Here is a 26751-nt window from a genome sequence, read left to right as displayed (position 1 = left end):
TGTAGTGGGACAAAGCTACATTTTTTAACAAATGCTATTGCATCCCTGTATATCATCCACGGGGGGGGGGGGGGTGTAAAAAGCTTTTAATAAGAACTGAGAATGGCAGATTGGTGACAACCTTTTATTTCCTCAGGTGTCAGTGGCAGGTGGAAGCAAACGGTGCCATCTCTCCAGCTCTTACGCCCAGCCCTTCGCCCCTGCCACTCACCATTGAAGAGGACAGGGAGTTCACCTACCCCTCTGATGTGCTCATCCCACCCCCGGGCCTCATGCCAGGGACCTACTTTGACCTGCCTCGTATCCGCCTGCCTCCAGGCGTCATGGGCAGGCTACGAGAGGTGTCTGGAAGGGCTCGACCGCAGTTCCGTCCCAGCATTAAGTAATATACCCTGGAGCTATATACTGCAAGACTCTTTACTGTTCTCTTCTTTAGCATGCGCATGCCCAAAGAGTTTATCCTCAACCACTCTCTTTTTTTCTGTTAGGGAGGTAATCAGGCCCGATGTCATGGAGGAGGTTATAGTGTCATGTGTGATCAAACATCTAACGCTGGTGGACGCCCTTCAGTCACTCGTCAATTACCAGTATCGCGAGGAGCACGCAGAGGAGTACGACCTTGTCTGTAAGATCATGGCTGAGACCTTCAAGAAGATCAATGCAATGCAGCGTCAGCTGCAGGTAAACTGCTCTCAGACAGTTGCATAACAAGGATTTAATAACAAAAAGTGTGAAATGCTTTCAAATATGTTTGCTGTGCACACCATGCATGACTGTGTGTGCATACTATGCATGTTCGTTCGTCTGTCTGCCTATATTATTAATTGTTTTATCCCAGATGAAGGCATGAAACATGTAAGGCAGCCATAAAAATAAAGGTTTTTAAAACTATTTGCTTTTTAAAATATCTCCTAATGACAATTGGGATTACAAAGAGCCCTCGAATTAATTGAGAATTTATTTTTGCATGGTGTTGTTGCATGTATTTTAAGAATGAGCTATAATAGGCCAGGCATAATTATTCTGGGCCTATCTACGTTAGCTTATAATTACATCTCTAATGCTTAGGCTGTAGTTGACACGACGATAAGAAATCCTACGAGATGTTTAAATGATAGACAACACATTGTTTATTCCGTATGAAATAAATTGTTCTTATTATGAAATTTAACCTTGAATGTAATGTCATGAGAGCAATGAATCAAACATAGTTGGCCATGTCAATAAAAAAAATAGGTTGAGATTGACAAGATGCTTGGCTAGATAGAATTTCAGGCTACCAATCCGAACAGCACCGAAGAGTGAAAGTTTTGTCTGTGTCCAACTATCTTCTGTGTCGTCTTCCAGAGTGTAGCAGAATTGGAACAGAAGTGGCAGAATGAGGTAGAGGAGGCCCAGCAGGGAAAGCTGGAGAACAACGCTCCTTTCTTTCACGATTACCACTTCTTTGAGGTACAAAGCTACCCCATACACGGTACAACTCATTCTCTAGAGATGATCCACCATGTGCTGGTATGCTCATGATTTATTGTTTCATTTACCAGAACAAAATTAAGGAGCTGGAATTGCTTTGCTCCCTGAAGGAGGTCCCATTTGATTTCAGCGATTTGGAAAATGTTGTCCTTGCACTGAGGTAATTTGTTTAGAATTTTGATAGTACTTAACAGTAACAGGAGGCATCATCTCATTAAAGTTGTCACTTCATGGCTCACTCAATGCCATAACTTCATAACTTCATGTCTCTGCACCAACAGGGAGAAGTTCTTCCAGGAGGTGAACTCCATGCACTTAAGAAGTAGCACCCCACTGGCCAAAACCAAAGCCCTGGTGAGGAGCCTGATGAACCGCACTGAGCTGCTGCTCCACGTCACCATCGCTCCACACTGCAGAAGCCTGACGTCCACACCTGCTGGCACACCAGGGCCAGGTACACATCAGCTTATAAATCTGTTTTAACTTTGACTCTCTGAGCTCATTTGAGCACGAAATCAATCAATCAAGTATCACGTTATTGTTGCTATTGTAACGGCTCATAATTTACAGACCATTTACACACTTAAACACACTTAAATTCGAGCTGAAATGACATTAGGATATGTGATTCCAGAAGTCGGGACATGGGCATCCGCATAGTGTAGCTGTTCATTCCCTGCCTACCAACATGAGGGTCACAGGTTTGCGCCCCCGTGTTACTTCCTGTATGGTTGGGCATCCATACAGGCATGATTGGCTGTGTCTGTGGGTGGGAAGCCGGAATGAGGGTATGTGTCCTGGTCGCTGCACTAGCGCCTCCTCTGGTCGGTCTGTTCGGGGCAGAAGGGAACTGGTGGGAATAGCGTGATCCACCCACGTGCTACGCCCTACCGGTGAAGTCAGGTGAAAAGAAGCGGCTGGCAACTGCGCATGTGTCAGAGGAAGCATGGTGCTAGTCTCTGCTCTTCCCAGATCGGCAGAGGGTGGAGCAGCGACTAGGGCAGCATGGTGATAAATTGGCCAAGTATAATTTGGGAGAAAATGGGGGAAAATCAGAAAGAAAAAACATGGGGCGACTGAGTGGTGTCGAGCTTGAGTTTTCAGTCAATCACTGTAATTTTCATCTTTTGTGTCAGCCTGTAAGTCTGTGTCGGACACCAAGACAGTGATGCCCATGGTGAAGCAGCCAGTCTTCCTGCGCAGCATGTCTGCTCCCTCCGACTTAGAGATGATCGCCAACCAGGACTTGGAGTTTACACACGCCCCCCAAAGGTATTTTGTCAATTATTCAATTCAATTCAATTTATTTAAAGATAAATTATTGTTTGATAGCTTCAAATGATACAGATTCATCAGAGTGAATGGAATGGGAATTTATTCCTTTACTTATTTCTTTACCTCCAGGAGGCGACACCACCCTACAAGTCACCGCAGCAGCTCCTTCACCCTGCTACAGTCGCTGGCCATTGAGGACAGCCGTGACAAGCCAACATACAGTGTGCTGCTGGGCCAGCTCTTTGCCTTTATTGGCACTACACCTGATCAGACTGTAAGTGTACTGCCTTTGGGGGGGGATCCTTAATGGGGTTTTTTTATGTATATTATAGTTCACAATTCACCTGTGACATGGATTATGACTAACATTTTCACTATGACAATGCGTTTTGAAATCATTGTTAGCTAGCTAGCTGTAGCTCACAAAAAAACGAATGTGCTGTGTGACTGCACAGTCCGTATTATTATTATTAGGGGTCCAAGCACGAAGTGCGTGGATCCCTATTGTATCTGTTCCGTTTATTATTATTTTTTTTATTCTCCGCTAAAACAGTATGCACGGCAAAAACCGTAAGGGGTACAGTAGCCAGACTTTGCACATAGGTTGGAAATGTGCCCCACTACTCAGAGACAAAAAATTAGCCATATTGGCCAGATGGTGGCGCTATAACAGACCCTTTTGCGTATTGACCCATAACTGCTGAACCGTGAGGCGTAGAATCAAAATTCCACATCTGCTGGATTCCCTGGATCAATACGCATCTATCCATATAGACCACGCCCATTTAAGTCTGCTAGATTTTCCGCCATCTTGGACTTTGTCAATAACCTATTTTTGCTATCTCCTCCCAGGCCATTTGCCTGAATGAGCGCAAACTTTTTCTGTGGCATCTCTGGACTTACCTGACCAAAACTCTTACACAGAATTTGGATACGTGAAACCGTCTTGAAATGATAAATGTTTAAACTTTTGTGTATTTACTTTTGTTATTTTCCTGCCCTAAAAGTGTGTGGATCTCAGAAACCATACACCCCCCATCACCCAAACTTTCCACACAGGTTCACGACATCACCCACTACTCAGAGTAAAAAAATTACACCAATCCACCAGATGGTGGCGCTATAACAGCCAACCACCACTACTACTGCCGCTGCTGCTACTACTACTACTACTATTCTTAGTACTTCTGCTGCTACTATTGCTACCACTCCCACTACTACCAACACTACTACTACTACTATTACTACTACTGCTACTACTACTACTACTAGTACTGCTTGGAAACCGTCAGGTCACCGGATCTACACACACACACACACACACACACACACACACGCACACGCGCACACACACACACACGCGCACACACACACACACACGCACACGCACACACATATACACCACACCTGCACCTAATTCTGGACTGATCACCACACACCTGCACTTAAGACGCTAATCAGCCTCTACACTCAGTGTGTGTCCGTTACTGCAGTAGAGGCTGTGTTGGTGTTTCAGTTGGTGTTTATCCTCCCTTCAGATGCATTATTAAGTAAGTTGTAGTTTTGTTAGCCATTGTTGAATTGCCATTCCAAGCCATCCTGATCTTAAAGGTGAATTGCATATGTTTTTCTCTTTAGCCATGGTTAAAATATATTGTTTATTGTTTGTTTGATTGTTATATTGTTTTTTATTGCTAAACATACTACTTCCTATGACTATTTTGTCTGTTTGCACACGCACACGCACACGCGCACACACACACGCACACGCACACGCACACTAAAATGGCCACCACTGGTGTACTTCATCTCCCAGAGTGCTTCACTCACTCACTTGTGGATTGTGCCATGTGGGTGGGGAGATGGGTGGAGCTATGGCTATAAAAGAAGTGCAAAACTTGCCCCAAACCCCAGTCTGCTGCTACAGAGGTGCTGTGAGCCAGTCCAACTCATGCTGACCTTAAAGGTGAATTGCATATGTTTTTTTCTTTAGCATGGTTAAAATATATTGTTTATTGTTGCTTTAATTGATTGTTACATTGTTTGTTTATTGCTAATTTGATGTCATTTGGATTGCTTGTTAACATTGTGTATTTGGGTAAATAATTCTGTTTGTGTTCTTATCCACAGACAACATGCTGATTGCCTCACTGTCACTTTTGATGTTGGGAAAATAAAATCACCCTGCACCTTGTCCTGCTGTGTGCCTGCCATCTTTCCTTGTGGTTTTATCTGGGTCCAGTGCTGAGGGGTCACATTGCCCTCACCTGTTCATAGGTGTGACACGCATTAACCGCTCATCCTGGCTGATATTTTACCACATGTTGAGCAGAGTTGCTTTAACTTAAGAACACATAATTTGATAATTGTAAACCCAGTTCACCAATGTTTACACTGCAAAATGTATCACCAATGTATTTTACATGAAACAGAAGTTGGCGGGCTTGTAATCCTGCAGTGTGACTGACATCAATCTGAGCCAATCAGAGTTGGGCTGTGGTCAGGCTCTGTACCAGGTGCACTGAATCACTGATGAATGGAGATGGTGCAAGACAGTTGGCAGTATAGAGGGAACGTTTTTTAACATCCAATTCAACTTATCTTTGAAACCTGCTGAATGAAACCTCCAAAAGCCAAATCCGTGAGTTTAAAGGGAGGTTTACACAATCTGAAATATATTTTCAATGTTATGTAAAGGGAGGTATGAAGGTAATTTGAAGTGACGGCAATGTGTTGTGATTTGAAATGTATTCCTATCTTGTGTTTTAATTAAAGCCAACTGAGATGTTAGTTTTGGCCTTAAAGGGACACTCCACCGGAAACAATGCTTATTTATTTTGCACATCTCGCACATCCGAAAACAGTTTAGCAGGCATTCATTTAGTTTGACACTTATTGAGTTGATTTGTGAAAGGTATAGTTTGGTTTATTTGAAGTGGGGTACTATGCGGTACTTGCATGCAGTCGGTGTACTGGGTAAAGCACTCTGGACGCATCACACACAGAGATAGAACTGTACTCTAACCACAACAGGCACAGAGCTGTCTGCTGAGTGAAGTTGACCATGAGCAAAAACATAGAAAAAACAAATACATAGAATGCTTCCATACTGCTCAGCTGGTGTAATCAAACTCTCCACAAGCCCTGAGATGCCAAGTTGACTTGAAAATGTCATTTACACCCTGATTCTAGCTTAAATGTTCACTGTAGCAAGGTTGTACCTTAGTTGGTGTAATTCAGCCGCTAGCTCCAGTGCACATTGCCACACACATATACACCTATACACACACACACACACACACACACACACACACATATACTCACACATATACACACACATATATACACACACACATATACACACTTACACACATTTCCACTAACACTACTATTACTACTGCTACTACTGCTTGAACCCGGTCAGGTCACCAAATCTCAACCAAACTTTGTGCACTTGTGCACATACCAACTCTGATTAAATGTGCAATTCAGTGTCTATATTATCTGACATACACCCCCCAAGTCACCGGAAGCTTGGACCCCGCATCGCCGCTTGCGGCTATATTGTATATTTGTTTTTCTTCTTTTTCTGCCCTAAAAGTGTGTGGATCTCAGAAACCATACCCTCCACATCACCTAAACTTTCCACATAGGTTCAAGAGGTCACCCCCTACTCGGAGAAAAAAAAATACACCAATCCACCAGATGGTGGCGCTATAACAGACCATTTCGCCTTATGGTCCATATCTTCTGAACCGTGTGTCCTATACTCAAAATTTCACTTATCCTGGATTCTTTGGATCAATATGCATCTATCCATATAGGCCACGCCCATTTCCGTGTGCCTAGATTTTCCGCCATTTTGAATTTAATCAAAAACCTACTTTTGCGAGCTCCTCCTAGACTGTTTGGCCAAATCACACGAAACTTTTTCTGGGTTATCTATGGACGACCCCGACCTAAAGTTATTAAAGGATTTTGGATACGTGAAACCGTTTTGAAATGATAAATGTCTAAACTTGTGTGTATTTGCTTTTGTTCTTTTCCTGCCCTAAAAGTGTGTGGATCTCAGAAACCATACCCCCCACATCACCCACCTTTCCACATAGTTTCAAGACATCACCCACTACTCGGAGGAAAAAATTACACCAATCCACCACTACTACTGCTGCTGCTGCTACTACTACTACTACTATTCTTAGTACTTCTGCTGCTACTACTGCTACCACTCCCACTACTACCAACACTACTACTACTACTATTACTACTACTTCTACTACTACTACTACTAGTACTGCTTGGAAACCGTCAGGTCACCGGATCTCAACCAAACTTTGTTTACTTGTGCACATACCAAGTCTGAATAAATGTGCACTATCTGACATATACCCCCCAAGTCACCGGAAGCTTGGACCCCGCATCGCCGCTTGCGGCTATATTTATTATTATTATTATTATTATTATTATTATTATTATTATTATTATGTTGTTGTAACTTCATGTGGATAATGTTGATTGATTGCAGGTGTCCAGCAGCAGTTTCCTGTCTGCTGCACAGACACGCTGGCGACGTGGCAGCACGCGGAAGCAGGCCCTTGTTCATATGAGGGAGCTGCTAACGGCTGCTGTCAGAGTGGGCGGGGTCACCCACCTGGTGGGGCCCGTCACCATGGTGTTGCAAGGTGGCCCAAGGTAAGAGCAGCACGCCAGTGTGTTTGTGAGCATACATAAGGAAAATGTGAAATAGGCAATATTCTCCTTATATTCAGTTAGCTGCAGCTCCTACAACAAGGGCAATTTCAATATCACGAAATATCATGGACTCACGAGTCACGTCTGAAAATTCTAATTAAAGCTGGACAATGTGGCCAAAATATTAGAATAGTAAAACATTTTCAGGGTGTAACAATGTTCGATGGTATTTGGTTGCTCAAAATACAATGTCTGTGTGTGTGTGTGTGTGTGTGTGTGTCGTCTGTGAAGGATTGAAGAGCTGACGTGTGGTGGAATGGTAGAGCAGGTGCAGGAGGCCTTTGGGGAGACCATGACGTCTGTAGTGTCACTATGTGCTCGCTACCCCATCGCTTGTGCCAATAGCATTGGCATGCTTTGCACAATCCCCTACACCAGGCAAGAGGATTCATCTGGACTTAAGCATTGTCCCGGTCTTAATGTTTCTGTATTACTAGACCCTTACCATCCCCACACTCCTATTACCTCTCATTTGTCATCTCTGTGTTACCATAGGAGTGAGGAGCAGTGCCTGGTTCGGAGCGGTCTGGTCCAGCTTATGGACCGTCTATGTAGCCTGAGTGGTCAGAGGGAATGCAGCTCAAACGAGAAGCAGACCAAGAAGCAGAAGGTGGCCACCATGGCCTGGGCTGCATTCCAGGTGCTGGCCAACCGCTGTATTGAGTGGGAGAAGGTGGAAGGTACGTCACGTTTGGGAAGCGCTTACTCCTCGTTTCAGCGCTCTGTAAACTTTTCTGATGGTGTATGAGAGAATATTAATGTTTTCCTTACTATGCTATGCAGGAATTGGTACATTGTAAAGGTAGCTCAGGAATGTTTCTCTCCCAAGGCGGTTCTACAGATGCAGTACACTCTGGTCTGGCACGGCAGGTGTCCAGCCTGCTGACCAATCACCTGGCGCGAGCCACAGAGTGCTGTGGGAACCAGGCAGCAGGCAACGATGCCTTACAGGATGTGCTCAGTCTGCTCAATGACCTTTCCAGGTAGAGTTCCATCAAAATTAATATTGACAAAAAAAAATAGCTTCACATTGTGGTTATTATTATATACAGTATGTCTACATTTTTCTGTGCTTTGTATTCCAGGAGCCACATAGGGAAAGCTATCCTGAGCCAGCCAGCTTGTGTGTCTAAGCTCTTGTCTCTGCTGCTGGACCAGAGACCCTCTCCAAAGCTGGTACTCATCATCCTACAGTTATGTCGAGCTGCCCTGCCCCTCATGAGTGTAGAGGACTGTGGCAATGTGGCTCTGCCCTCATGGAGCTACTCCATCAACACACTAGACGCTGAGCAACAGGATGCTACTGACCCTGCCTCTCGTATCGCTGCCTTGCTACTAGCCAAGCTGGCAGACTATGTAGTACCAGGTTGGTCTCTTTGGCTTGACACTTTAGCATCTGTGTTCACCGGGCACCTCTTTATTTTAGCTAGCACCACGAAATAAATGCTTTGGGGAAGTGCTGGTTGTGGCAAGTGCGCTTAAGTTGAAAAGTCTTGAACTTATAGTGATAAAAACAGGCTAAACGTTAGCATTATGAACGATAATCATGAGGTCACTCTCTTTGCTAACCCTCTTATTTACCCCATGCCCTCCCAGGCTGCCAGACCCTGCTCTCCCCCAGCTCCTCTGAGCCAGACACCAGCCTGTCCCGTGCCAGTTCCAAAGGAACTCTCAAATCAGATAAAGACGTTGGGGAGGAGGGAGAGGCTGTTGATGGCAAGCTGTCAATCTTCATCCACAAGAGGGAAGACCAATCATCTCATGAGGTCCTACAGCCACTTCTCAGGTAAGACTGCCACTAATATATCATTGTTTTTATTTCACACGAGCAAACGTACTCAGGGTTTCTCTGCCCTCTCCAACATGCAGTAGCTCGGAAGGACGTCCCTTTCGTCTTGGTACTGGAGCCAACATGGAAAAGGTGGTGAAGATGGACAGAGACATGACCAAGGTCAGGCTTTTGCTTTGACCAACAATAGACAATTACCCAGAAGTTAAAAGCTGAGCCTCACAAATTACAATATAGTGTGGATAGCTTGATTCCAGGTGCCACCCTGACCTCTACTGTCCCTTCTCACACCTTCTAGAGTGGGAGCTGTGAGGTCATCACAGAGGAGGCGGCTGCTGCCCTGAGAAAGGCCAACAAGTGGGCCCAGTCTGGGCTGATAGTGAGTGTGGGCCCACCTGTGGAGGCTCTGGCCCAGGAGGCTGCTGGAGGCATCACCACTGGTGACAAAAAGAAAACTGCTCAGACCGCTGTTTGTAGAGACAGGAACGCTGACCTGGCCAGGTAACTGAACTGTAATGGCTAGTTTTACTACACTTTTTGCACACTGCCATTTCCCTGTACATATGGTACATCCATCCTAGAGCTTTTGAGAGGGGACAGCCAGTAATCTTCTTATCCAGATGGCATATTCTGTACATATGCTATGGGCATCTGTAAAGTGATCATATTTGATACGGTGTATTTATCCATGCTGCATTGTCTCCTGTCTCATTGCTTTTACAGCTGCAATGATCCAATTTCCCCGAGGGTTTCATCTTATCTGATGTTATTTTATTCCTAACCCTACCTTGTTCAGGTCGGACCCTGTCAGGCCCTTTATCAGCGGCCATGTTGCCAACAGTATGGCTGCTGAGGTTATCGCTCTGCTGCACAGCCTGCTCACTGCCCCCGAGTCCAACACCGCTCAGATTTGGACCAGCACTGCTGAAAAGGTAATTGACTATCACTCTTCTTCTAACTCCAGAACTATGTCCATACTTAGTAGTGACAACTGATAGGTTTTCTTTGCTACAGGTTTCTACAGGTGCTTATTTGTGTCGAAGTGGCCAACAATTCCTCTTCAGTTTCAGTTGTATTTAATGCTATATGATGCTGCTCTTTCTCCTGACAATACTTTATCACTTGGGGGTTGTGCTAGGTGCTTTCTCGGGCGCTGATGTTCATCCCTCAGCTGGGGAAATACGCGGAGAGCATTCTGGAGAACGGGAGCAGCAGTGGCAGGAAACTGGCTAAGCTGCAGGCCATTGGAAGACAGGCTGTGGCTGCACTCTGCGCCCTCGGCGGCTTCAAAGAAACCATTAAGATCGGCTCTGAGGTCCAGGTGGGTTCAGAGAGACAAATCAGTGCACCAAATGTGCTGTACTTCACACCCCAGGTAATAACTGACATCACACTTTATTCTGATCTCTCTGCCCTGCAGGTGGTGGGGAAAGGAGTGCTCGGCAGTGTTGGCGTGGTTCTGTCTATCAATGAGCAGGAGGGCATTGCTACTGTCAAGTTCCCTTCCTGCGAGTACAGGAGAGCCTGCAAAGCCTCCGACATCCTGACAGTGCCTATATCTCGCCTGTGCACACCCAGATCTGAGGTAAGAGATTCAGCAGGCAAACACAGTTCTGCAGTCCCTCCTTTGATGTCAAATGGCAGACTTGAAACCCCCTTGTCCCCCTTTCTCACCCCACACACACACAGGCTCTCCCCCTCTATAAGCTGTCCATCACCGAGAAGGTGGTGCAAGCAGTGCAGTCGATGCTTTTGCCACAGGAGGGCAGTCTCTCCATCCACACCTGTCTCCCCGCCACAGGAGATGGCTCCAGCCCTGTCATGGCCGCAGTACGCTTGCTGGCTGAAATCAGAACCAGGTTAGTTTTTGATGTCCCTGCGCCAGATCTGGATGTTGATAGCGGTGCTCATATTCTATCTATTTATATGTTCTATTCTATTTTATGTTCTGTTTTGGAGCAATATCTAATCTTTGTTTGCTCACGCCCCCTGTTGTCATTGAGGGTTTAAGGTTGGTGGGGGTTGATTTTCACTTGCTGAGTTAGACTGTAACTGTCATTACTTCCTATACAAACAAACTTCAATTGTGTGTTTAAAACACTTTAAAAAAGCAGAAAATTGTATCGCAAAACTGAAGGATTGAACAATGTCAATGGTTCTTCTCCTGATTGTGTTTGCTCAGGGCATGCCTGGTGATGGCCCAGCTCCTGGAGGATAGCTCCTTCTGTGAGGAGTTCATCCAGCAGTGTCCGGCTGCCGTGGAGGTGCTCAACCTGGTTGCCCAGGAATGCAGCCCTGGTGAGTGTTAGTGACATACTAATACGTCAAGTCATTCAAGCACCCACAACCTCTCCAATACAATATCATGTATTTAAAGGGCCACACAGCAGCATGGCCTGTCATTCCTGCAGCAGTGTTTGTCTGGGTAAACCCTGTGTGTGTGTAACGGCATGCTGTGGTCTCGTGCAGGTGAGCGTCTTGGCATGGTCGAGGCTCAGTGTGAGAGAGTGAGGATGCTGTACCGGGACTGCGCTCGCCCTCCACCCCCGCCACTACAGACAGACCGGCGCCAGGTGGGGGTTGCCGCAATTCATTGATCTCACATAAATCTAATATAGGACACGCACAAAAACAGACGGACATTTTGAGAGATGAAACATGTATGTTTGCGGGCCCAGTTGATGTGCTTACCCTCTTCCTACGTCTGCCTCACCAGCCCAAAGAAATCACCTGGTGTCCGTGCAGAGTGTTCCCTCCGGTCCGCGCCTGCATGTTCTCCTCCCGTCTGACCTCCGTCACCTTCCTGGCAGATCCCAGTGCTGGAGGAGGGCTGCCCAGGGGCACCTTCATCTACGCCACCTCCCCTGTACCAGTTCAGGTGGGCACATCTGGCATTAGCATTTCCCCTGTCAGTACGTTGAACATGGATTGGTGATGTAAGCATCAGCCTGACCACAGTCTACTACAATCTCCTCCTCCTTCTCCCTGCAGGCCCCTTCCTTTTACTGGGAGATAGAGATCGTCTCCTATGGAGACTCTGAGGAGGACAGCGGGCCGATTGTGTCTTTTGGCTTTGCCACTGAAGCAGAGAAGAGAGACGGAGCGTGGACCAACCCTGTTGGCACGTGTCTCTTCCATAAGTATGTTCCTCTGCATTTAATCACTAACAGGTTCCATCTGCGTGAGCTTTTCCCCCACTGCTCTGTCTCTGACTTGAGTGCTGACTGCTATCCCTCTTTTTGTCTTGTTCCATCCTCTGTCCTGTCTGTCTGTGCTGTCTGTCTATCTGTCTGTCTTTGTCAGTAATGGTAGGGCAGTGCATTATAATGGCTCCAGTCTGCTGCAGTGGAAGAGTGTCAGGCTGGACGTGGCTCTACTTCCTGGTGAGACAGGAGACTGTCTTTTTCTCCAGATATCATCTACTTCCTCTTTTTCCACTATTTGTTTGATTTAGTTGGCCTTAGAAATCCATATAGCAAAGTATGTTATGGATTTGAACTAAACCCTTAAAAGCTAAGAATGTCCCTGGCTGCCCTTTTGCCATGCATATCTTGCTTCGTTAACATAAGCTTTTACTACAGTGGGAAAGTTTGAACATATACATGCATGTGTCATTCATTGAGAACCCAAATGGTGACTTTATGTTTCCATGCACATAGGCGATGTGGCTGGCATAGGCTGGGAGCGTTCAGAAGGCACTCCTCCACCACCTGGCCAGGCCCCAAAAGGCAGGGTCTACTTCACCTACTGTGGCCAGCGGCTCAGCCCAATCCTGGACGACGTAGCTGGGGGAATGTGGCCCCTGGTTCACATTCAAAAGAAGGTGAGTTTCTGCTGGCTAATATCATTCCCAAAGGTCTGCGTTCTGTTCTTCTCTCATTTATTGATCTGTAAATCTGTCAAGAGTCAATGTAGTGAAAGATTTCAAGGAAAACTCTGCACATCTCTCCAGGACAGGTGCGTGGGGCGAGGACAAAGTCTATACAATTTGTGACGTTTTGGTCACCGACCTTTTTCAAACAAATAATTTCTTTGAAAAAAAGTCGGTGACCGAAACGTCACAAATAAATCCTCTTTTTTGCAAGTTGGCAGTGTGCGGGACTATATAGTAAAAAATATATATATCATACGCCATTTGGAGCTCTGTATTTGCATTTTAAAGACACTATCTTTAATCCTTCACCATGTTTTATTCAGTGTATTTTTTATTAATATCCTTTTCTCTGCTGCTGCATTGACCCAATTTTCTCTCAGGATGAAGACAGTTCATCTTCTCTCTCTCTTTCTCTCTCTCTCTCTGTAGAACACAAAGATCCGTGCCAACTTTGGATGCCGGCCATTTGCGTACGCTGAAGGCCAAGCCCACAGGAATGCTGCTGACTTGTGCGTGGACCTCGCAGAGGAAATCAGCGCGAATTTTGAAGCCCTCCCCTTTGCGATGGCCTCGGACAGCGACAATGATGCTGGTGCAAGTGTTGCTTCTGACTCTGGCTCCCATGGACCCCCCTGTCGGATTGCGGCGTTGGCAGTCGCCCAGCAACGTATGTCTGTTCCCCTCCTCCTAAAAGATGGAAAACTGCTTAAATATCTCTGATTGGAAAGATAGAGTCAACATGTGCAGTAGGCTGTAGCTTATGTTTTTGTATATTCCACACTCATTCTCGATACTTTTATTTATTGACTGGAGGTCACTTATTTCATTGTTTGTCTCTGCTGTTTTGGTTAACCCTCTCCCCTCCCCACTGTTTGTGTATCTGTTTGTCTCCCAGTTGGTAACATTTGTAAAACCTGGCTTTGTTGTTTGTCGTCTTGTGTCGGGACAGAGTACAACAGTGACCTGTCCTGCCACTACAAGGTGGAGCTGAGCTATGAGAACCTGGTCACCTCGGGGCCAGACCCTCATCCTCCGCCTATCGCGGATGATGAAAGTGACGATGAGGATGATGATGACGTCCCCAGGGTGAGTGGGGGGGACTGCACCCTCTAACGTTCTGATAACGGCCCGCAAATAATGTATACGCACCTACAAAATCATCTACATTTCATTGCTTGCTTTGACTCTGTTTGACATCCAGGAGGACCACTATGCCCTGCTGGTGAAGGCCTGGGAGACCAAAGTGTTCCCTACCATTCGTAGACGCTTCCGCAACGAGGCCGAGAGGAAGTCTGGCCTGGACCAAATCAAAGGAGCTCTCCAGCTGGGTGAGTATTGGCAATTAGAGATGGGACTTTCCCATTCCTTACAGATGAGTTCATTATAAGATTGAAATTATTGAATTGAACCAAGTGGAATAGTCTATTTGTCTAATTTCATACAACTCATGTACCAATTTAATTCAAATCAATTCAAAATCTATATACCCATAAGGTAAATTTTGCTCTTTAGGCAGGATTTCTCACCGCATATGCCACAAACATTTCAGTTATTTGTGCCTTGTGGGCTATTTACACCAAGCTCCCCAGTCGGTTTACATCGTTGAAGCCAACCCTTCCAGCCAAAACAGGCTATAATTGACCAAATGTTAAAAAAAAAATGTTAAAACAGATTCAGCAAAAGGCAAAGGGGGCAGATACTGTCTGCATGATACTGTCAAAGCTCTGTTAGCTTATATGATTAGCAATTCCATAACTGCAAAATGGTCACGCGGCAACAAATAATCACATTGTTAGCCTGTGTACTCTTGCTTGGGATGTTAGTTCAGATTCAGCTTCAGTAGATGAACCAAGGTAACCATTTTGACACTGTTTGTATGACAATAGGCATGGTTGACATTGCAAGACAGACAGTGGAGTTCCTTTATGAAGAGAATGGTGGCATTCCTCGTGATCTCTACCTCCCTACAATTGAAGATATCAAGGATGAGGCCAACAAGTTCACAATTGACAAAGTTCGCAAAGGTACCTTTCACTTCGATCACCTCACCAAGAAACCAAGTCAATGAACTCATTATTGTGGAGTTTGCTTACTTCAGGTATCATCGGAGGTGTTGTATTGAAAAAGCAGCGATTTTACACAATTGTTCTCAAGTCTTTCTCTAAGGAGTTTTTTAAGTGATTTAAGTGATTCACTTAAATTCTTATTTGCCTTTTCAACAGGCTTGACTGTGGTCATCCGCTGTCCAGACAGCAACAATACCAACACCACCACAGGGGGAACGGCCCTACCTAAGTTTGCTATCCGGGGCATGTTGAAGACCTTCGGTTTGCATGGCGTAGTGTTGGATGTGGATTCTGTAAGTGGACAATATATGAGAAGCCTGTATTTTCTGTACCGTCATGGGAAATCTATCTGTAAACTCTTAACGTGTGTGTGTGTGTGTGTGTGTGTGTGTGTGTGTGCGTGCGTGCGTGCGTGTCCAGGTGAATGAGCTGGTCCAGGTGGAGACCTATCTGCGGAGTGAGGGAGTGCTGGTTAGGTACTGGTACCCTATTGAGATGCTGGAGCGCCCACCTGCCGGCTCTCGACGCACTGCGGCTAACGGCTTAGTCTCTCTAGACAGTAGCAACATTCAGATTCACAGGTAACACATGCATACATACAGTATGGGGACAAACACAATACAGTATACACACCCTGTACTGATGCTCAAAATAACATCCAATTTGATGTTTTGCTTTAGGGAGCTGCTTCGCTGTGAGAGTGCACTGGCTCGCTTATACTGCCGCATGGCTCTGCTCAACATCTTTGCCCCCAAGAGCCCCCACACCTTCACTCGTCTCTTCCACATACCAGCTATCCGTGACATCACCTTGGAACACCTGCAGCTTCTGTCCAATCAGCTGCTGGCCCCGCCTTTTCCCGGTGAGTGTAAATCTGTTCTCGCAAATATGGCGCACTCGCTGTGAGCTACTTGAAAATGCATGCCTGGTTCTGTGAATTTTGCGCTGAATGCTGTTATGTTGTCCTTCCTGCAGATGGCACCATTGGCTCTAGTTCCATCCTACTGGCCCAGTCTTTGCTTAACAACCTCCAGGGCCAAAGCTGCTCTCCCACAGAGTTATTCTACCAGGGCAACGCTCAGCCCATCCGGGAGTGGCTGACCGTGGCCATCACCCGTGCCTTGCACCAGGGAGAGGAGAGCTTACTGGAGCTCACGAAGCAGATCTGCTGCTTCTTACAGGTCAGTCCATCCGTGCTTGGTTTGAATCAACTTTTCTCTTTATGCACCTGCTTTGCAAAGATGGTAATCCTGCTTTTTTTTATATGTTTGCAGAATGCACCAGAGCAGTTTACATCGGAGGAGTTTCCTGTGAGCGAGTCAAAGGTCAGCATGGATGTCAGCTTTCCAGGTGCTGCATTTGTGATTGTATCCTGCAAGGAGAGCCAACTAGGCTGCCGCAAAGAGTGAGTTCATTGGCAATATTCAGATTCAGTGAATCATGATGGACCCAGATCTCAAACTTGCAACCCATGTCCTCCTGTATGAGCGTTTTTCATCTCTCTCCTCTCTTTTCCCTTGCACTACATTAGCTCCAGCCTGTACAAGGCTCCCTGGGCACGAGTCATGGTCTATGGCCTGGGTCACAAAGTACGCAGAAACGGACAGTTAAATCTGATGGAGGCGATGTGCTATCCCCTGGATGCCTCGCCTACCAACACAGGCCTCACTCTCCCTCCCACCACCAACCAATACCCCTCCGTCATCATCCCCACCGACAAGGTGCACATCAAGCTGGGTGAGTATCTAGCCCTCCAACAAGGATCTTCATACAGCGTATCTGTTACTGCATGAGTTTGAAACGGAGATCCCTTTCTCTTGACTTTAGGGGTGTCGCCACCTCCTGGCGCAGTGCTGGTGCTGCACTCCTTACCACTGGAGTTCCCTCTGGCGATGGCATTTGCCGAGCAACTGTTAACGTGGAAGCTAGACGAGGGCAGTGATCGATCAGAGGATGAGCTGGACACAGTGCCCTCATCTGTGCTGTTGCAAGTGGTAGAACTGCTCGGTAGGTGAAACACAAGTCATTATTTAGTGGTCTGCTTTTTTAGTGCTTACATCAATATCATCATCAATATAAATCTTATCTGATGTTTTGTTGTTGTGGTGGTGGTGGTAGTTGTTTTTCAAAATTGTTATCCACATATTCATGATTTCAATATTATTTTATACTTAATAATGTTATTTGAATGTTAATTTATACTGAGGTTGTGTGGTATGCCTGTGTAGTTTTGCCAGCTGGGATATCAAATCTTTGATGCTCAATATCTTAGAAGTGCACTCTACCCAGATTAAACCTTTAGCTTCCAAGTTTATGAAATGTTAGGAGGTTTAAAATGCTTGTTCACGCCATATACTGTATCATCCTTTACTACTATCTCCATATTTGGAATTTCCATGTGTAAAATGCTGATGATTGGTGGACAGGTCCCCACTTGAAGTGAATGCTGCACCCAAACCTACAGTAGAATGATAAAACATGCCCAACATGCAATCATCTCTATATGGTTTCCCCAAATTAATCTAGAACTTTCAATATTATCTGTGTTCTCTCTCTTACTGTTTTAGGAGGTTTGCTTTGGACCACTGATCTGGCTCCCTCCATCAAGGAACTCAGCTTCCACTTGCTAGCTGAGCTCTTCCGCAAGATCCACCACTTGGAGCAGCGCAAGAGCCCCGCTGGCCTGTCCAGCTCCATTGCTCTGCTGCTGAACCCCTGCCTGGCAGTACTCATGGCCCTGCAAACAGAGCTCCGGAAGCTCTATGACCGGGAGACTCAGGGCTGGACGGCTGGCGGGGCCGGGGCGGGGGGTTCCTCGTCCGGGGGCGTCGCCTTGGCTCTGGGGGCGGAGCAGAGCCGGTTCTCCACCTACTTCCATGCTCTGATGGAGGTGTGTCTGGCTGTGGCTGAGGTCACGCTACCCCTCAATGTAGGTAGTTCTGCAGTGGGAGCCCTGTCCTCCACCAGCGCCCCCAACCTCAGCGACTCTTCCTCATCCTCGTCGTCGTCCCCAGGCCAGACGCCCCAGAGCCCCAGCCTTCTGTCAAAGCGCAAGAAGGTGAAGATGAAGCGCGAGAGGGCAGCAGCTGCAGTGGCAGCGGCAGCCACTGGGAAACGGGGAAGTGGAGGCACGCGCTTATCGGAAAGCGACAGTGCCCTGCTCAACATGGCGGGCAGCAAGCCTGAAGACATGCTGTGGTTCCACCGCGGCCTCACTCTCCTCATGATCCTACGACACCTGGCCAATAAGGACCCGCAGGGGCTGAGTGTGACCAGCGATGCGGTGACAGATGCCTGCCAGGCTTTGGTGGGCCCCACCGCCCACAGCCGCCTGCTGGTGCTCTCCGGCATCCCCACCCACCTAGAGGAGGCCGTGGTTCGAAGTGCCATACGCAGGGCCTGCAACGGCCATGGGGGGCTCTTCAAAGATGAGATCTTCATCCCCTTGCAGGAAGAAGACCCCAAAAAGCCCAAGGCTGCAGCTGGGGTTTCCAGCCCTCAGGATGGCAAGGCGGGCCCTGAGCCCGAGCGGCCCTTCGCCAATAGCGGAGGTCCCGAGAGCCCGGACAGCTCCAGCAGTGTGACTCCAGCTATGAGTGTGAGCGCTTCGGCCTCCACCAGCCAGACATCTATCTGCAGCTCCTCGCAGGGAGCCTCCCGCACTGGCAGTGAACTTTCTGTGGATCAGGATTTGTTAGCTGCGCCTCCTCTCACCCCTGCTGCTGCAGCAGCATCTGCTGTCACCTACCCCCAGCAGGGCCCCCTAGACCCGCACACTGTTTCTAGTCAGGAGAGCCTTGATATCTCCCTGTGTAGCACGGGGAGCCTGGGGAGTCTGGGCAGCTTGGGGGAGCCTCTGGACAGCGCAGAAACAGGCTCAGTGTCAGATGGGGGCTCCATGTACACAGTCACATCACTGGACAGCAATGCAATCATGGCCAGGCCCATCAAGGGCTATGCTGTCATTGAGGTGGGTTGTTTGAGAGAAACATAATACATTTTGTCTGTTTGGTTTTATGTTGTTTAGAAGGTACAGTAAGCAAGAGTACAGTAAGGAGAAACACTTCTCTTTCTCTTTGTTGAATATAGGTTCGCTCTCGGGCAAAAGTGGAGAAAATCCGTGCCAGTCTTTTCAATAGCAGTGACCTGATTGGCTTGTCCAGTCTAGAAGGCGAAGAGGAGCTGATGGAGTTGACCAATGAGGAGATCCTCACAGCCTCCAGTGTTAACCAAAGCCTGTTTGACACACAGGGAAGCTCTGCACTTGAAGACTACTTTCTGGATAAGTCCATCAGAGGTTGGCATTTCATTCTATTTGTTTCGATACTGTATGTTCTGCTTATAGACGGTGCTATTTGATCTCACATTCCTTAATCCTCCTGAATGATCTCTTTCCATGATTCAAGGGGACAAGCTCGTACCTGGAGCACGAGATGTTCTCACAGACATCTTTAAGAGCTGTGTGCACTCAGAGCAGATGCTGAGCCTCACGCCGGTCAAGCCAGTTAAGGTGTCTGACATTTACCTCAGCAAGGAGCAGATCAACTCTCAGACACCTGGAAACTTGCTCCATGTTTTCTTCACCAATGTTCGGCCTCCCAAGAAAGTACTCGAGGACCAGCTAACTCAGGTATAACACAAGAGGTGTTCAATGACCCATAGGTACACTTTTGTGCAGACATTCCTATATGTGTGTATCCATGTTTTTCCACAACACCAGATTTCACATGCATTTCAAAATTCTGGATTTTAGGCGGACTAATGCAATAATTAGATTTGTTTTACGTGCATGTAAACGTACTGAGTGATTAAGCAAAGAGGTCGTCTTCTTTTCCCCTCTTTGCAGATTCTCAGAAAGTATGGTACTCCCAAGCCCAACAAGAACAAGTACAGCAAGGCAGGCAAAGAGCAGCACCAAGGCAAAGTCGTGAGCACCAAGAGGCCCATCACCAAGCCTCCCAGCAAGGAGAAGTCTGTGCTCAACAGTGTCAGGTGAGTCATTTGTCAAACCACAAATAGGAAGTGCAAGATTTCCACATGTGTTTTCCAGATACACATGTGTTTTCCACATACATTTCCACTTTGATCTGATAATTAAGTTCTGAAACCATAAGAAAATAAATGATCGAACTTGCAAATGGATCAATCTCAATTTTCCAAATCACAATGGCAAGGCACCCAAGGCAACACCCATATTCTGTGGAGCTATGCCTGTCGTCACAGCGAGTTGTGCTTCTCTCTGCCAGGACTGCACTGAGTGAGAAGAAGACTGTTCTGAAGCCCAAGTCTCCTGAGAAATGCAGACCTGATGAGAAAGATGTGGAAAAATCTCCTGCCAAGAAGCCTGAAGGTTGGCAATAATCACGCACCATTTGTTAACTACGCAAACAAAGGAAAATACACTTGCACATCAAGTGAAAACTTCATACAGATGGAAGACAGATTATTGGGGATCAAAATGATAGAAAAGTAGAGTTTTCATTCTTTTCAATTTTGGCCCTCAAGAACAGTGTTTACAAAGTAACGCATTCCTGTAATCACATTAACATTTGTCTGTAATGAGTAGTGTAAGGCATTACAGTCCCTAAATCCAGTAATCACATTACAGTTACTATTCAAACACTTATGGCATTACTTGCATTACATACAGTAAGTTCTTCAATTATCTGCAGGATCAGGGTTGAATCTGCAGGATTATGGGGGAAGAAACTCCAAACGTGCGCTGCTTTTTCATGCACTCAATTATTACGCAACACAACAACTAGATTGGATGGGCTGGAGGGACGGGGAGGAGAGAGATCTTGTGTATGTCCTTATTAGGATAGGGATGTGTGCTGATATTGGCATATGCAAGGTTTCATGTTATATTAGTGCAGCAGATAATTGCATATATCAAAAGAATCGTTCAAATTGTGAAAGAAGCATGAAATTTGGCACAAATACTCTTAAAGGTCCACTCTTTTGAAAAAGTGGTCTGGCCACGCAAAAATTCAAAATGCCCGCCATTTTTCAAGATGGCTTCTAGGTGTTGTACCAATAAGTCCTATATCGGCATCACGGCATGTAATTATCATATAATCAATTCATTTTGGTCTAAACTATGTTTATGAGTCTCACATTTCATTACTTTTATGTTTAATGTTTAATGTTATAGCAAATATGGCGTGCAAGATGGCCGCTGTTAAACTCGTTGCGATGATATCTCGTGATCTATAAAACATAGAAACACAATTTAATAGAGTGAATGTCAGTGCACAACCAGGGCACACTGGTGACATCACTGCTGTGAAACTCAGCATGGGGTTCAGTGTCAGCTGATCTAGTTTTACTAATACTGTAGTTGTCGACTAGTGATAGTATAGCTTAATTTAGTATCCCAAATGCTGTCTAACAGCCCCCAATCAATTAGCTAGTAATAATAGTTAGTAGATGTAGTTAGATAGCAGCGCCTGAATTGACAGTGCGGGAGAGCCGAGCCAAGGGTAAGCGGGGCTATACATGACTCAATCATGTATACTTACCCGGAAGGTGTACAGATCACACGGGATTTAAATGACACTGGATGAATGATCGGGCTAGGTGTAGGTCACCCGAACCTAGTTGTATCCCATACCTGAATGTGCGGTATCACTTTCTAAGGATAGTAGAAATCAATCTCAAAAAATGGCAAATGCAAATCCAATGTTAGCCAAGAGGCAAACTGATTGGAAGACCTTTCATCACCTCAAATTTTTCATAGTCCTCATGATGACGGCTACACCATGCTTGCAACCAATGTTCCACTATTTCATGAGATCAATAAAATGCCAATGATCCTGGACCCGGCAAGGCTGGATGAAGATGGTGGTATAGAAGCTACTTTGAGAGAGAACCAGGCAAAGTATCACACTAGTTGTCGACTAATGTTCAACAACACCAAATTAGATCGCGCGAGGAAGCGAAAATCCAATGCTCAAAGTAGTACAAAAGATGAAAGCCACACAAAGCTGCTTAGAACCAGTAATGATGTTCAGGCTTGCATTTTTTGTGATAAAATAGACCCTGCATCTGACCTATGTCAGGTAATGACAATGCACCTGAACAACAGACTACACGAATGTGCCCAGACACTAAATGACGGTAAACTACTGGCTATATTGAGTGGTGGCGATGCCATAGCACAGGAGCTAAAATACCATTGTGCATGTCTTACACGTCTCTACAACAAGGAGAGATCGCGCCTAACAGGCCTTGAGAAAGAGTCATCTCAAAGTGAACCAGAATCAGACTTATTTCCCCTGGTTTTCAGTAGTAGGCTACTAGGCTAGTTGTTCAATTATTATTTCGGGAGTGCTATCCGTTCAGCACCATAGTTATGCTACTAGTCATGTTTTTCATTTCCCCATCCATTTGTATTTATTTGTTAAATGTAATAGTGTTTAGTATTTATGGGGGAAAACAAAAAACACAAAAAAACACACAAAAAAACAAATACATAACAAAAAAAAAACTCCCTTGTGACTGTTAACCTTGTCGTGGTAAGGGAGCTTGTGTACCTCACTGAACCCTGAGTGCTATGCCGGTGGGAGGCGACTCCTGGCAGGTTTTACCAACCGGACAGGTCGAGGGCGAGAGGTCAGACCAAACACAGTCAAAAAACCTCTCCTACCATGGAGCCTTTTTAGAAAAAATGGTCTATGACCACTGCGGACAACTGGTGGAAATGGCAGCTAGAGCCAATCACCTACCCTGTTCTCATGATATGTTATCATTTTTGATTGCAGAATTGGTTTCTGCATAATCTAAAACATAAAATCACACAGAATCCTCGTAAATTGGACAACCCAATCAAATTATATGAGAATGTTTTCGATTTACAATCCAGATGGCAGCCATCTTGGAAAATGGTCACCATGGTGGAATTCCAGGTTGGCATGGCTTCTGCATGGTCTAACACATGAGAGACAACACCAAAAACCTCCTTAATCTGAAAACTCAATCAATTTCTATGGGAAAACGTAATTTAAGGAGCTAGGTGGTGGCCATCTTGAAAAATGGGCACCACCTTGAATTTTTGCGTGGCCAGACCACTTTTTCAAAAGAGTGGACCTTTAAGAGTATTTGTGCCAAATTTTACGCTTCTTTCACAATTTGAACGATTCTTTCAGTTATCTGCTGCACTATATTGTTAACTTGCAATTAGGTGGCAATGCATCTCAGGCGGTGTTGCGGAGTAACGCAAAAGCAATATAACGAGTAGTGTAACAAATTACTTTCTGCAGGGAGTAATTAAGTAAAGTAACGCATTACTTTTTTTTAAGTAATGTATAATGTATAATATATTACTTTTTTGAGTAACGACTCAAACCCATCACTGCTTAAGATTGAGGCTAACGGTTGTAGCTTTAATTTGAGCCTACTTTCAGATGTATGCAGAATCGACCATGTCCTCATTCCTTTGCTTATTTTTGGCTATGATAATCTGTTATAATCTGCTTCTCTTAATAATAGCATGTTCTCTCTGGGCTTACTATGGCTGCTATCCCAGCTGTGGGATACTTCTATGATCCTGATATCTTCACATCAAGTATAAGAGGAAAACATAGTCGTTTTTAGGCCTTGAAATCTGTAAAGATGATTTCAGATTTTAGTGATGATCCCCCCCCCCCTCCATCTAAATAACACTTTGCATACTATGATCAGATTGAATGTATTAGTTCCTCACTTCAAATACATTTGTAGTGAGACCAGGAGCAGAGAATGACTGCTGCACCTCACATACAGCTTTCTCTTCTTCAGTCCCAGAGGAGAAGTACCTGACATTGGAGGGCTTCCATAAGTTTGCAGTGGACCGTGCCAAGCAGGACATCCGTAGCGTTTGGAGGGCAATTTTGGCCTGTGGTTATGACCTCCACCTTGAAAGGTAAGACTGGTAAAGGGAAGGTGACACAGTTAACTTGAGAGTGGGAGCTCTGTGTTTAACAGCACCAATGCCTCTGCACTAGGTGCACCTGTATAGACACTCGGCATGCCCAGAAGGCCTGTCGGAAGTGGAGTTTGGAGATGGACGTGGCGCTGGTCCAGTACATCAACAGGCTGTGCCGTCACCTGGCTATCACACCGGCCAGGCTACACCCCCATGAGGTCTACCTGGACCCCAGCGATGCCGCTGACCCACGTGTGGCCAGCCTGCTCAGTAAGTGGCCCATGCTGGTTTGCTTGTCACCGCCTGTGTCGCACAGCATGCCTGCACACTTGTTTACTCATTGTGATTATTCCTGTTTGTCTTTGTAGATGTGCCTGTGGAGAGCCTGCGTCTGCGCTTTGCTCTGCTGCAGTCCCTCAACAACACCCTGGAGACTTTCTTCCTGCCACTAGTGGAGCTAAGACAAACACATACCTATCAGAACAGCATTGCAGCGCTGCTATGTGAGGCTAAAGGTGAGCGAGATCTCAACATCTCAGCACAGATCATCTTGGGGGTCAAGGGCACAAAGCCAACTGACTATGTGCTGTATCAGTCCATTGACCTATTGAGGAAACCCGCCTTGATAAACATACCAAAACAGTCTAGTCTGATCAGATCTTGTCCTTCACACCTGTTACAGGTCTAGTCTTCTATGACACCAAGGTAACTGTAATGAACAGAGTACTGAATGCCACGGTACAGCGGACAGCAGACCACGCTGCCCCAGAGATTACACTGGACCCTCTGGAGATTGTGGGAGGTAGGCATTCTGTTGGCCATTATGTCACTTCACTTGTGCTAAAACGTCGCAAACATATATATATTTTTTTCAATATTTAATTTTTAATTTTTCAATGGAGCAGTACACAAATAAGACATTTGCAAACATTTCTTGTGCGCGTGTCTCTGGCTTGTGTCCTTCAGGAGAGATCCGCTCGTCGGAGAATACATATTTCTGCCAGGCAGCACGGCAGCTGTCTTGCGTGCCCTCGTCCCAGCTTTGTGTGAAACTGGCCAGTGGAGGAGATCCCACCTACGCCTTCAACATCCGCTTCACTGGAGAGGAGGTCCATGGCACCAGTGAGGATCCCTCCTTTATGTCTTTGTTTTTCCACTCCTGACTAAGCTCTGTGAGCTCTTCCAGTGAAACTGTCTTGTGTCTCCCCAGGTGGCTCCTTCAGACACTTCCTATGGCAGGTGTGTAAGGAGTTACAGAGCTCTGCTCTTTCCCTGCTGCTCCCCTGCCCCAGCGCTGCAGCCAACCGTAACAAGGTAGAGCAATGTTTTACCAGTATCTGACCAATTATATGTTTTATTTGTTTTACTTCACCGGATGGCTGCTTGTGCACAAACATGATTAGATTAATTCAATGGCTTAGGGTTAGTTTTAAATATTTGTCCTAGAACCTTTTATATTGAGCTGCTTTGTTCCCCACCCCACAGCGGTAAAATTGCCCAAATTAATAAATACAATGAAAATTCACCAGCTTGCAAATAACTTGCAAAAACCTTTTTACAAAAGTAAACCTGGTTTATGTCTTACCCCCGCCCCCCTATATCTCCAGTGTTGACGAAAGGTTCTGGAGTCAGAGGTTCGTCTTACATGAATATACATTTATAAAAAAATAATCTCATGAGCGGAAGAGATGCACACAGCAGGAGGCAACATACTGTACACTTCTTCCAAGAGGAACAGATTGGACCAGTCTTTTGTGTATCTTCCAAGGACGTGCAGATTGTGCTGACATTAGAACAGGTCGTCAAAGTAGAGTTAAAGCAACACATGTTATCTCTTAAGTTAGAGCTTCCATAGACATCTCGGAGACATCCAAGAGCTACTCTGACAACACGACCTCTTGTATAGTAAAGGCCACTGTCCAGCAGCTGCGGTCCGTCTTACCAAAGTACAGTAATAGATGCGCAATGCAAGCGCATCCGGAAAAAATACGCAGCTGGTCTATTTTTACCGCACCCACTTGCATCTGACAAGATGACATGGGCACGAGTCTGTTCTGGAGTCGTACGGAGCCAGACCGCAGTTGGTGGACTTTGGCCTTAAGTTATGGCACAAGGGATACATACTGTACAGGTGAGCATACAGTATAATGAAATATTGCATTCCCTGAGGTGACTCAGTTCAGCTGTTAATACATACAGTATGTTGAAATTTTCTTCCACATCCAGGAAACTGCCAAGAAATCTATTTGATGGCTATTAATTAATTAATTGGTAACTTGTCCCAATTTCCCCCCGGGGATCATTAAAGTCTTTCTGATTCTGATTGCGTTGTTACATTATATAAAGTCAGCTGGAGGGAGATGGGCCCCTCACTCTTGGATTTATTATACCAGAGAAAGACAAGTGGGGGAGATGGTGCCACACTTTGAAAGTACAAATATTTCAGTATGAAAAAATAGAAACTGGATTCTGCTTCATGCTAGCTACAGCTATACCTGCTAACTATGCTTTGTTGTGGGTGAGAGATATAAACAGTTGCTGAATTATATTAAGAACTTGGAGTGCTCCAGGCACAATAGAAAAGCAGATTAGCCACACTTGAGTTGCTAGATAACAT

At 45.7% G+C, this 26751-nt stretch overlaps 1 protein-coding gene across 2 annotated transcripts in view; it reads left to right on the top strand.

The window, feature by feature from the left end:
- The window catches only part of hectd4 (HECT domain E3 ubiquitin protein ligase 4), a gene marked incomplete at its 5' end in the record, with an annotated part of 53986 nt that overhangs the window by 22249 nt on the left and 4986 nt on the right, over positions 1 to 26751 (top strand). For both annotated transcript variants that reach the window (XM_083645194.1, XM_083645193.1), the window contains 47 exons: positions 137 to 382; positions 489 to 681; positions 1348 to 1452; positions 1545 to 1633; positions 1755 to 1927; positions 2610 to 2745; positions 2878 to 3022; positions 7274 to 7440; positions 7732 to 7878; positions 7996 to 8180; positions 8330 to 8483; positions 8586 to 8866; positions 9097 to 9286; positions 9370 to 9451; positions 9588 to 9790; positions 10086 to 10221; positions 10428 to 10610; positions 10710 to 10874; positions 10979 to 11148; positions 11472 to 11587; positions 11759 to 11862; positions 12006 to 12167; positions 12281 to 12429; positions 12593 to 12672; positions 12949 to 13112; positions 13593 to 13830; positions 14113 to 14249; positions 14365 to 14491; positions 15050 to 15187; positions 15386 to 15522; positions 15650 to 15810; positions 15910 to 16091; positions 16205 to 16410; positions 16504 to 16634; positions 16761 to 16966; positions 17057 to 17236; positions 17797 to 19199; positions 19319 to 19526; positions 19636 to 19859; positions 20076 to 20221; positions 20476 to 20579; positions 24008 to 24131; positions 24214 to 24404; positions 24503 to 24649; positions 24817 to 24936; positions 25101 to 25256; positions 25345 to 25448. In XM_083645194.1, the coding sequence (XP_083501320.1) occupies positions 137 to 382; positions 489 to 681; positions 1348 to 1452; positions 1545 to 1633; positions 1755 to 1927; positions 2610 to 2745; positions 2878 to 3022; positions 7274 to 7440; positions 7732 to 7878; positions 7996 to 8180; positions 8330 to 8483; positions 8586 to 8866; positions 9097 to 9286; positions 9370 to 9451; positions 9588 to 9790; positions 10086 to 10221; positions 10428 to 10610; positions 10710 to 10874; positions 10979 to 11148; positions 11472 to 11587; positions 11759 to 11862; positions 12006 to 12167; positions 12281 to 12429; positions 12593 to 12672; positions 12949 to 13112; positions 13593 to 13830; positions 14113 to 14249; positions 14365 to 14491; positions 15050 to 15187; positions 15386 to 15522; positions 15650 to 15810; positions 15910 to 16091; positions 16205 to 16410; positions 16504 to 16634; positions 16761 to 16966; positions 17057 to 17236; positions 17797 to 19199; positions 19319 to 19526; positions 19636 to 19859; positions 20076 to 20221; positions 20476 to 20579; positions 24008 to 24131; positions 24214 to 24404; positions 24503 to 24649; positions 24817 to 24936; positions 25101 to 25256; positions 25345 to 25448 (8695 nt within the window). The remainder of the gene's footprint in view (positions 1 to 136; positions 383 to 488; positions 682 to 1347; positions 1453 to 1544; positions 1634 to 1754; positions 1928 to 2609; positions 2746 to 2877; positions 3023 to 7273; positions 7441 to 7731; positions 7879 to 7995; positions 8181 to 8329; positions 8484 to 8585; positions 8867 to 9096; positions 9287 to 9369; positions 9452 to 9587; positions 9791 to 10085; positions 10222 to 10427; positions 10611 to 10709; positions 10875 to 10978; positions 11149 to 11471; positions 11588 to 11758; positions 11863 to 12005; positions 12168 to 12280; positions 12430 to 12592; positions 12673 to 12948; positions 13113 to 13592; positions 13831 to 14112; positions 14250 to 14364; positions 14492 to 15049; positions 15188 to 15385; positions 15523 to 15649; positions 15811 to 15909; positions 16092 to 16204; positions 16411 to 16503; positions 16635 to 16760; positions 16967 to 17056; positions 17237 to 17796; positions 19200 to 19318; positions 19527 to 19635; positions 19860 to 20075; positions 20222 to 20475; positions 20580 to 24007; positions 24132 to 24213; positions 24405 to 24502; positions 24650 to 24816; positions 24937 to 25100; positions 25257 to 25344; positions 25449 to 26751) is intronic.

The sequence above is a fragment of the Poromitra crassiceps genome (genome assembly GCF_964638095.1).
Source record: "Poromitra crassiceps genome assembly, chromosome: 10".
Taxonomy (NCBI): domain Eukaryota; kingdom Metazoa; phylum Chordata; class Actinopteri; order Beryciformes; family Melamphaidae; genus Poromitra; species Poromitra crassiceps.
This window is presented reverse-complemented; position numbering and strand designations above follow the sequence as displayed.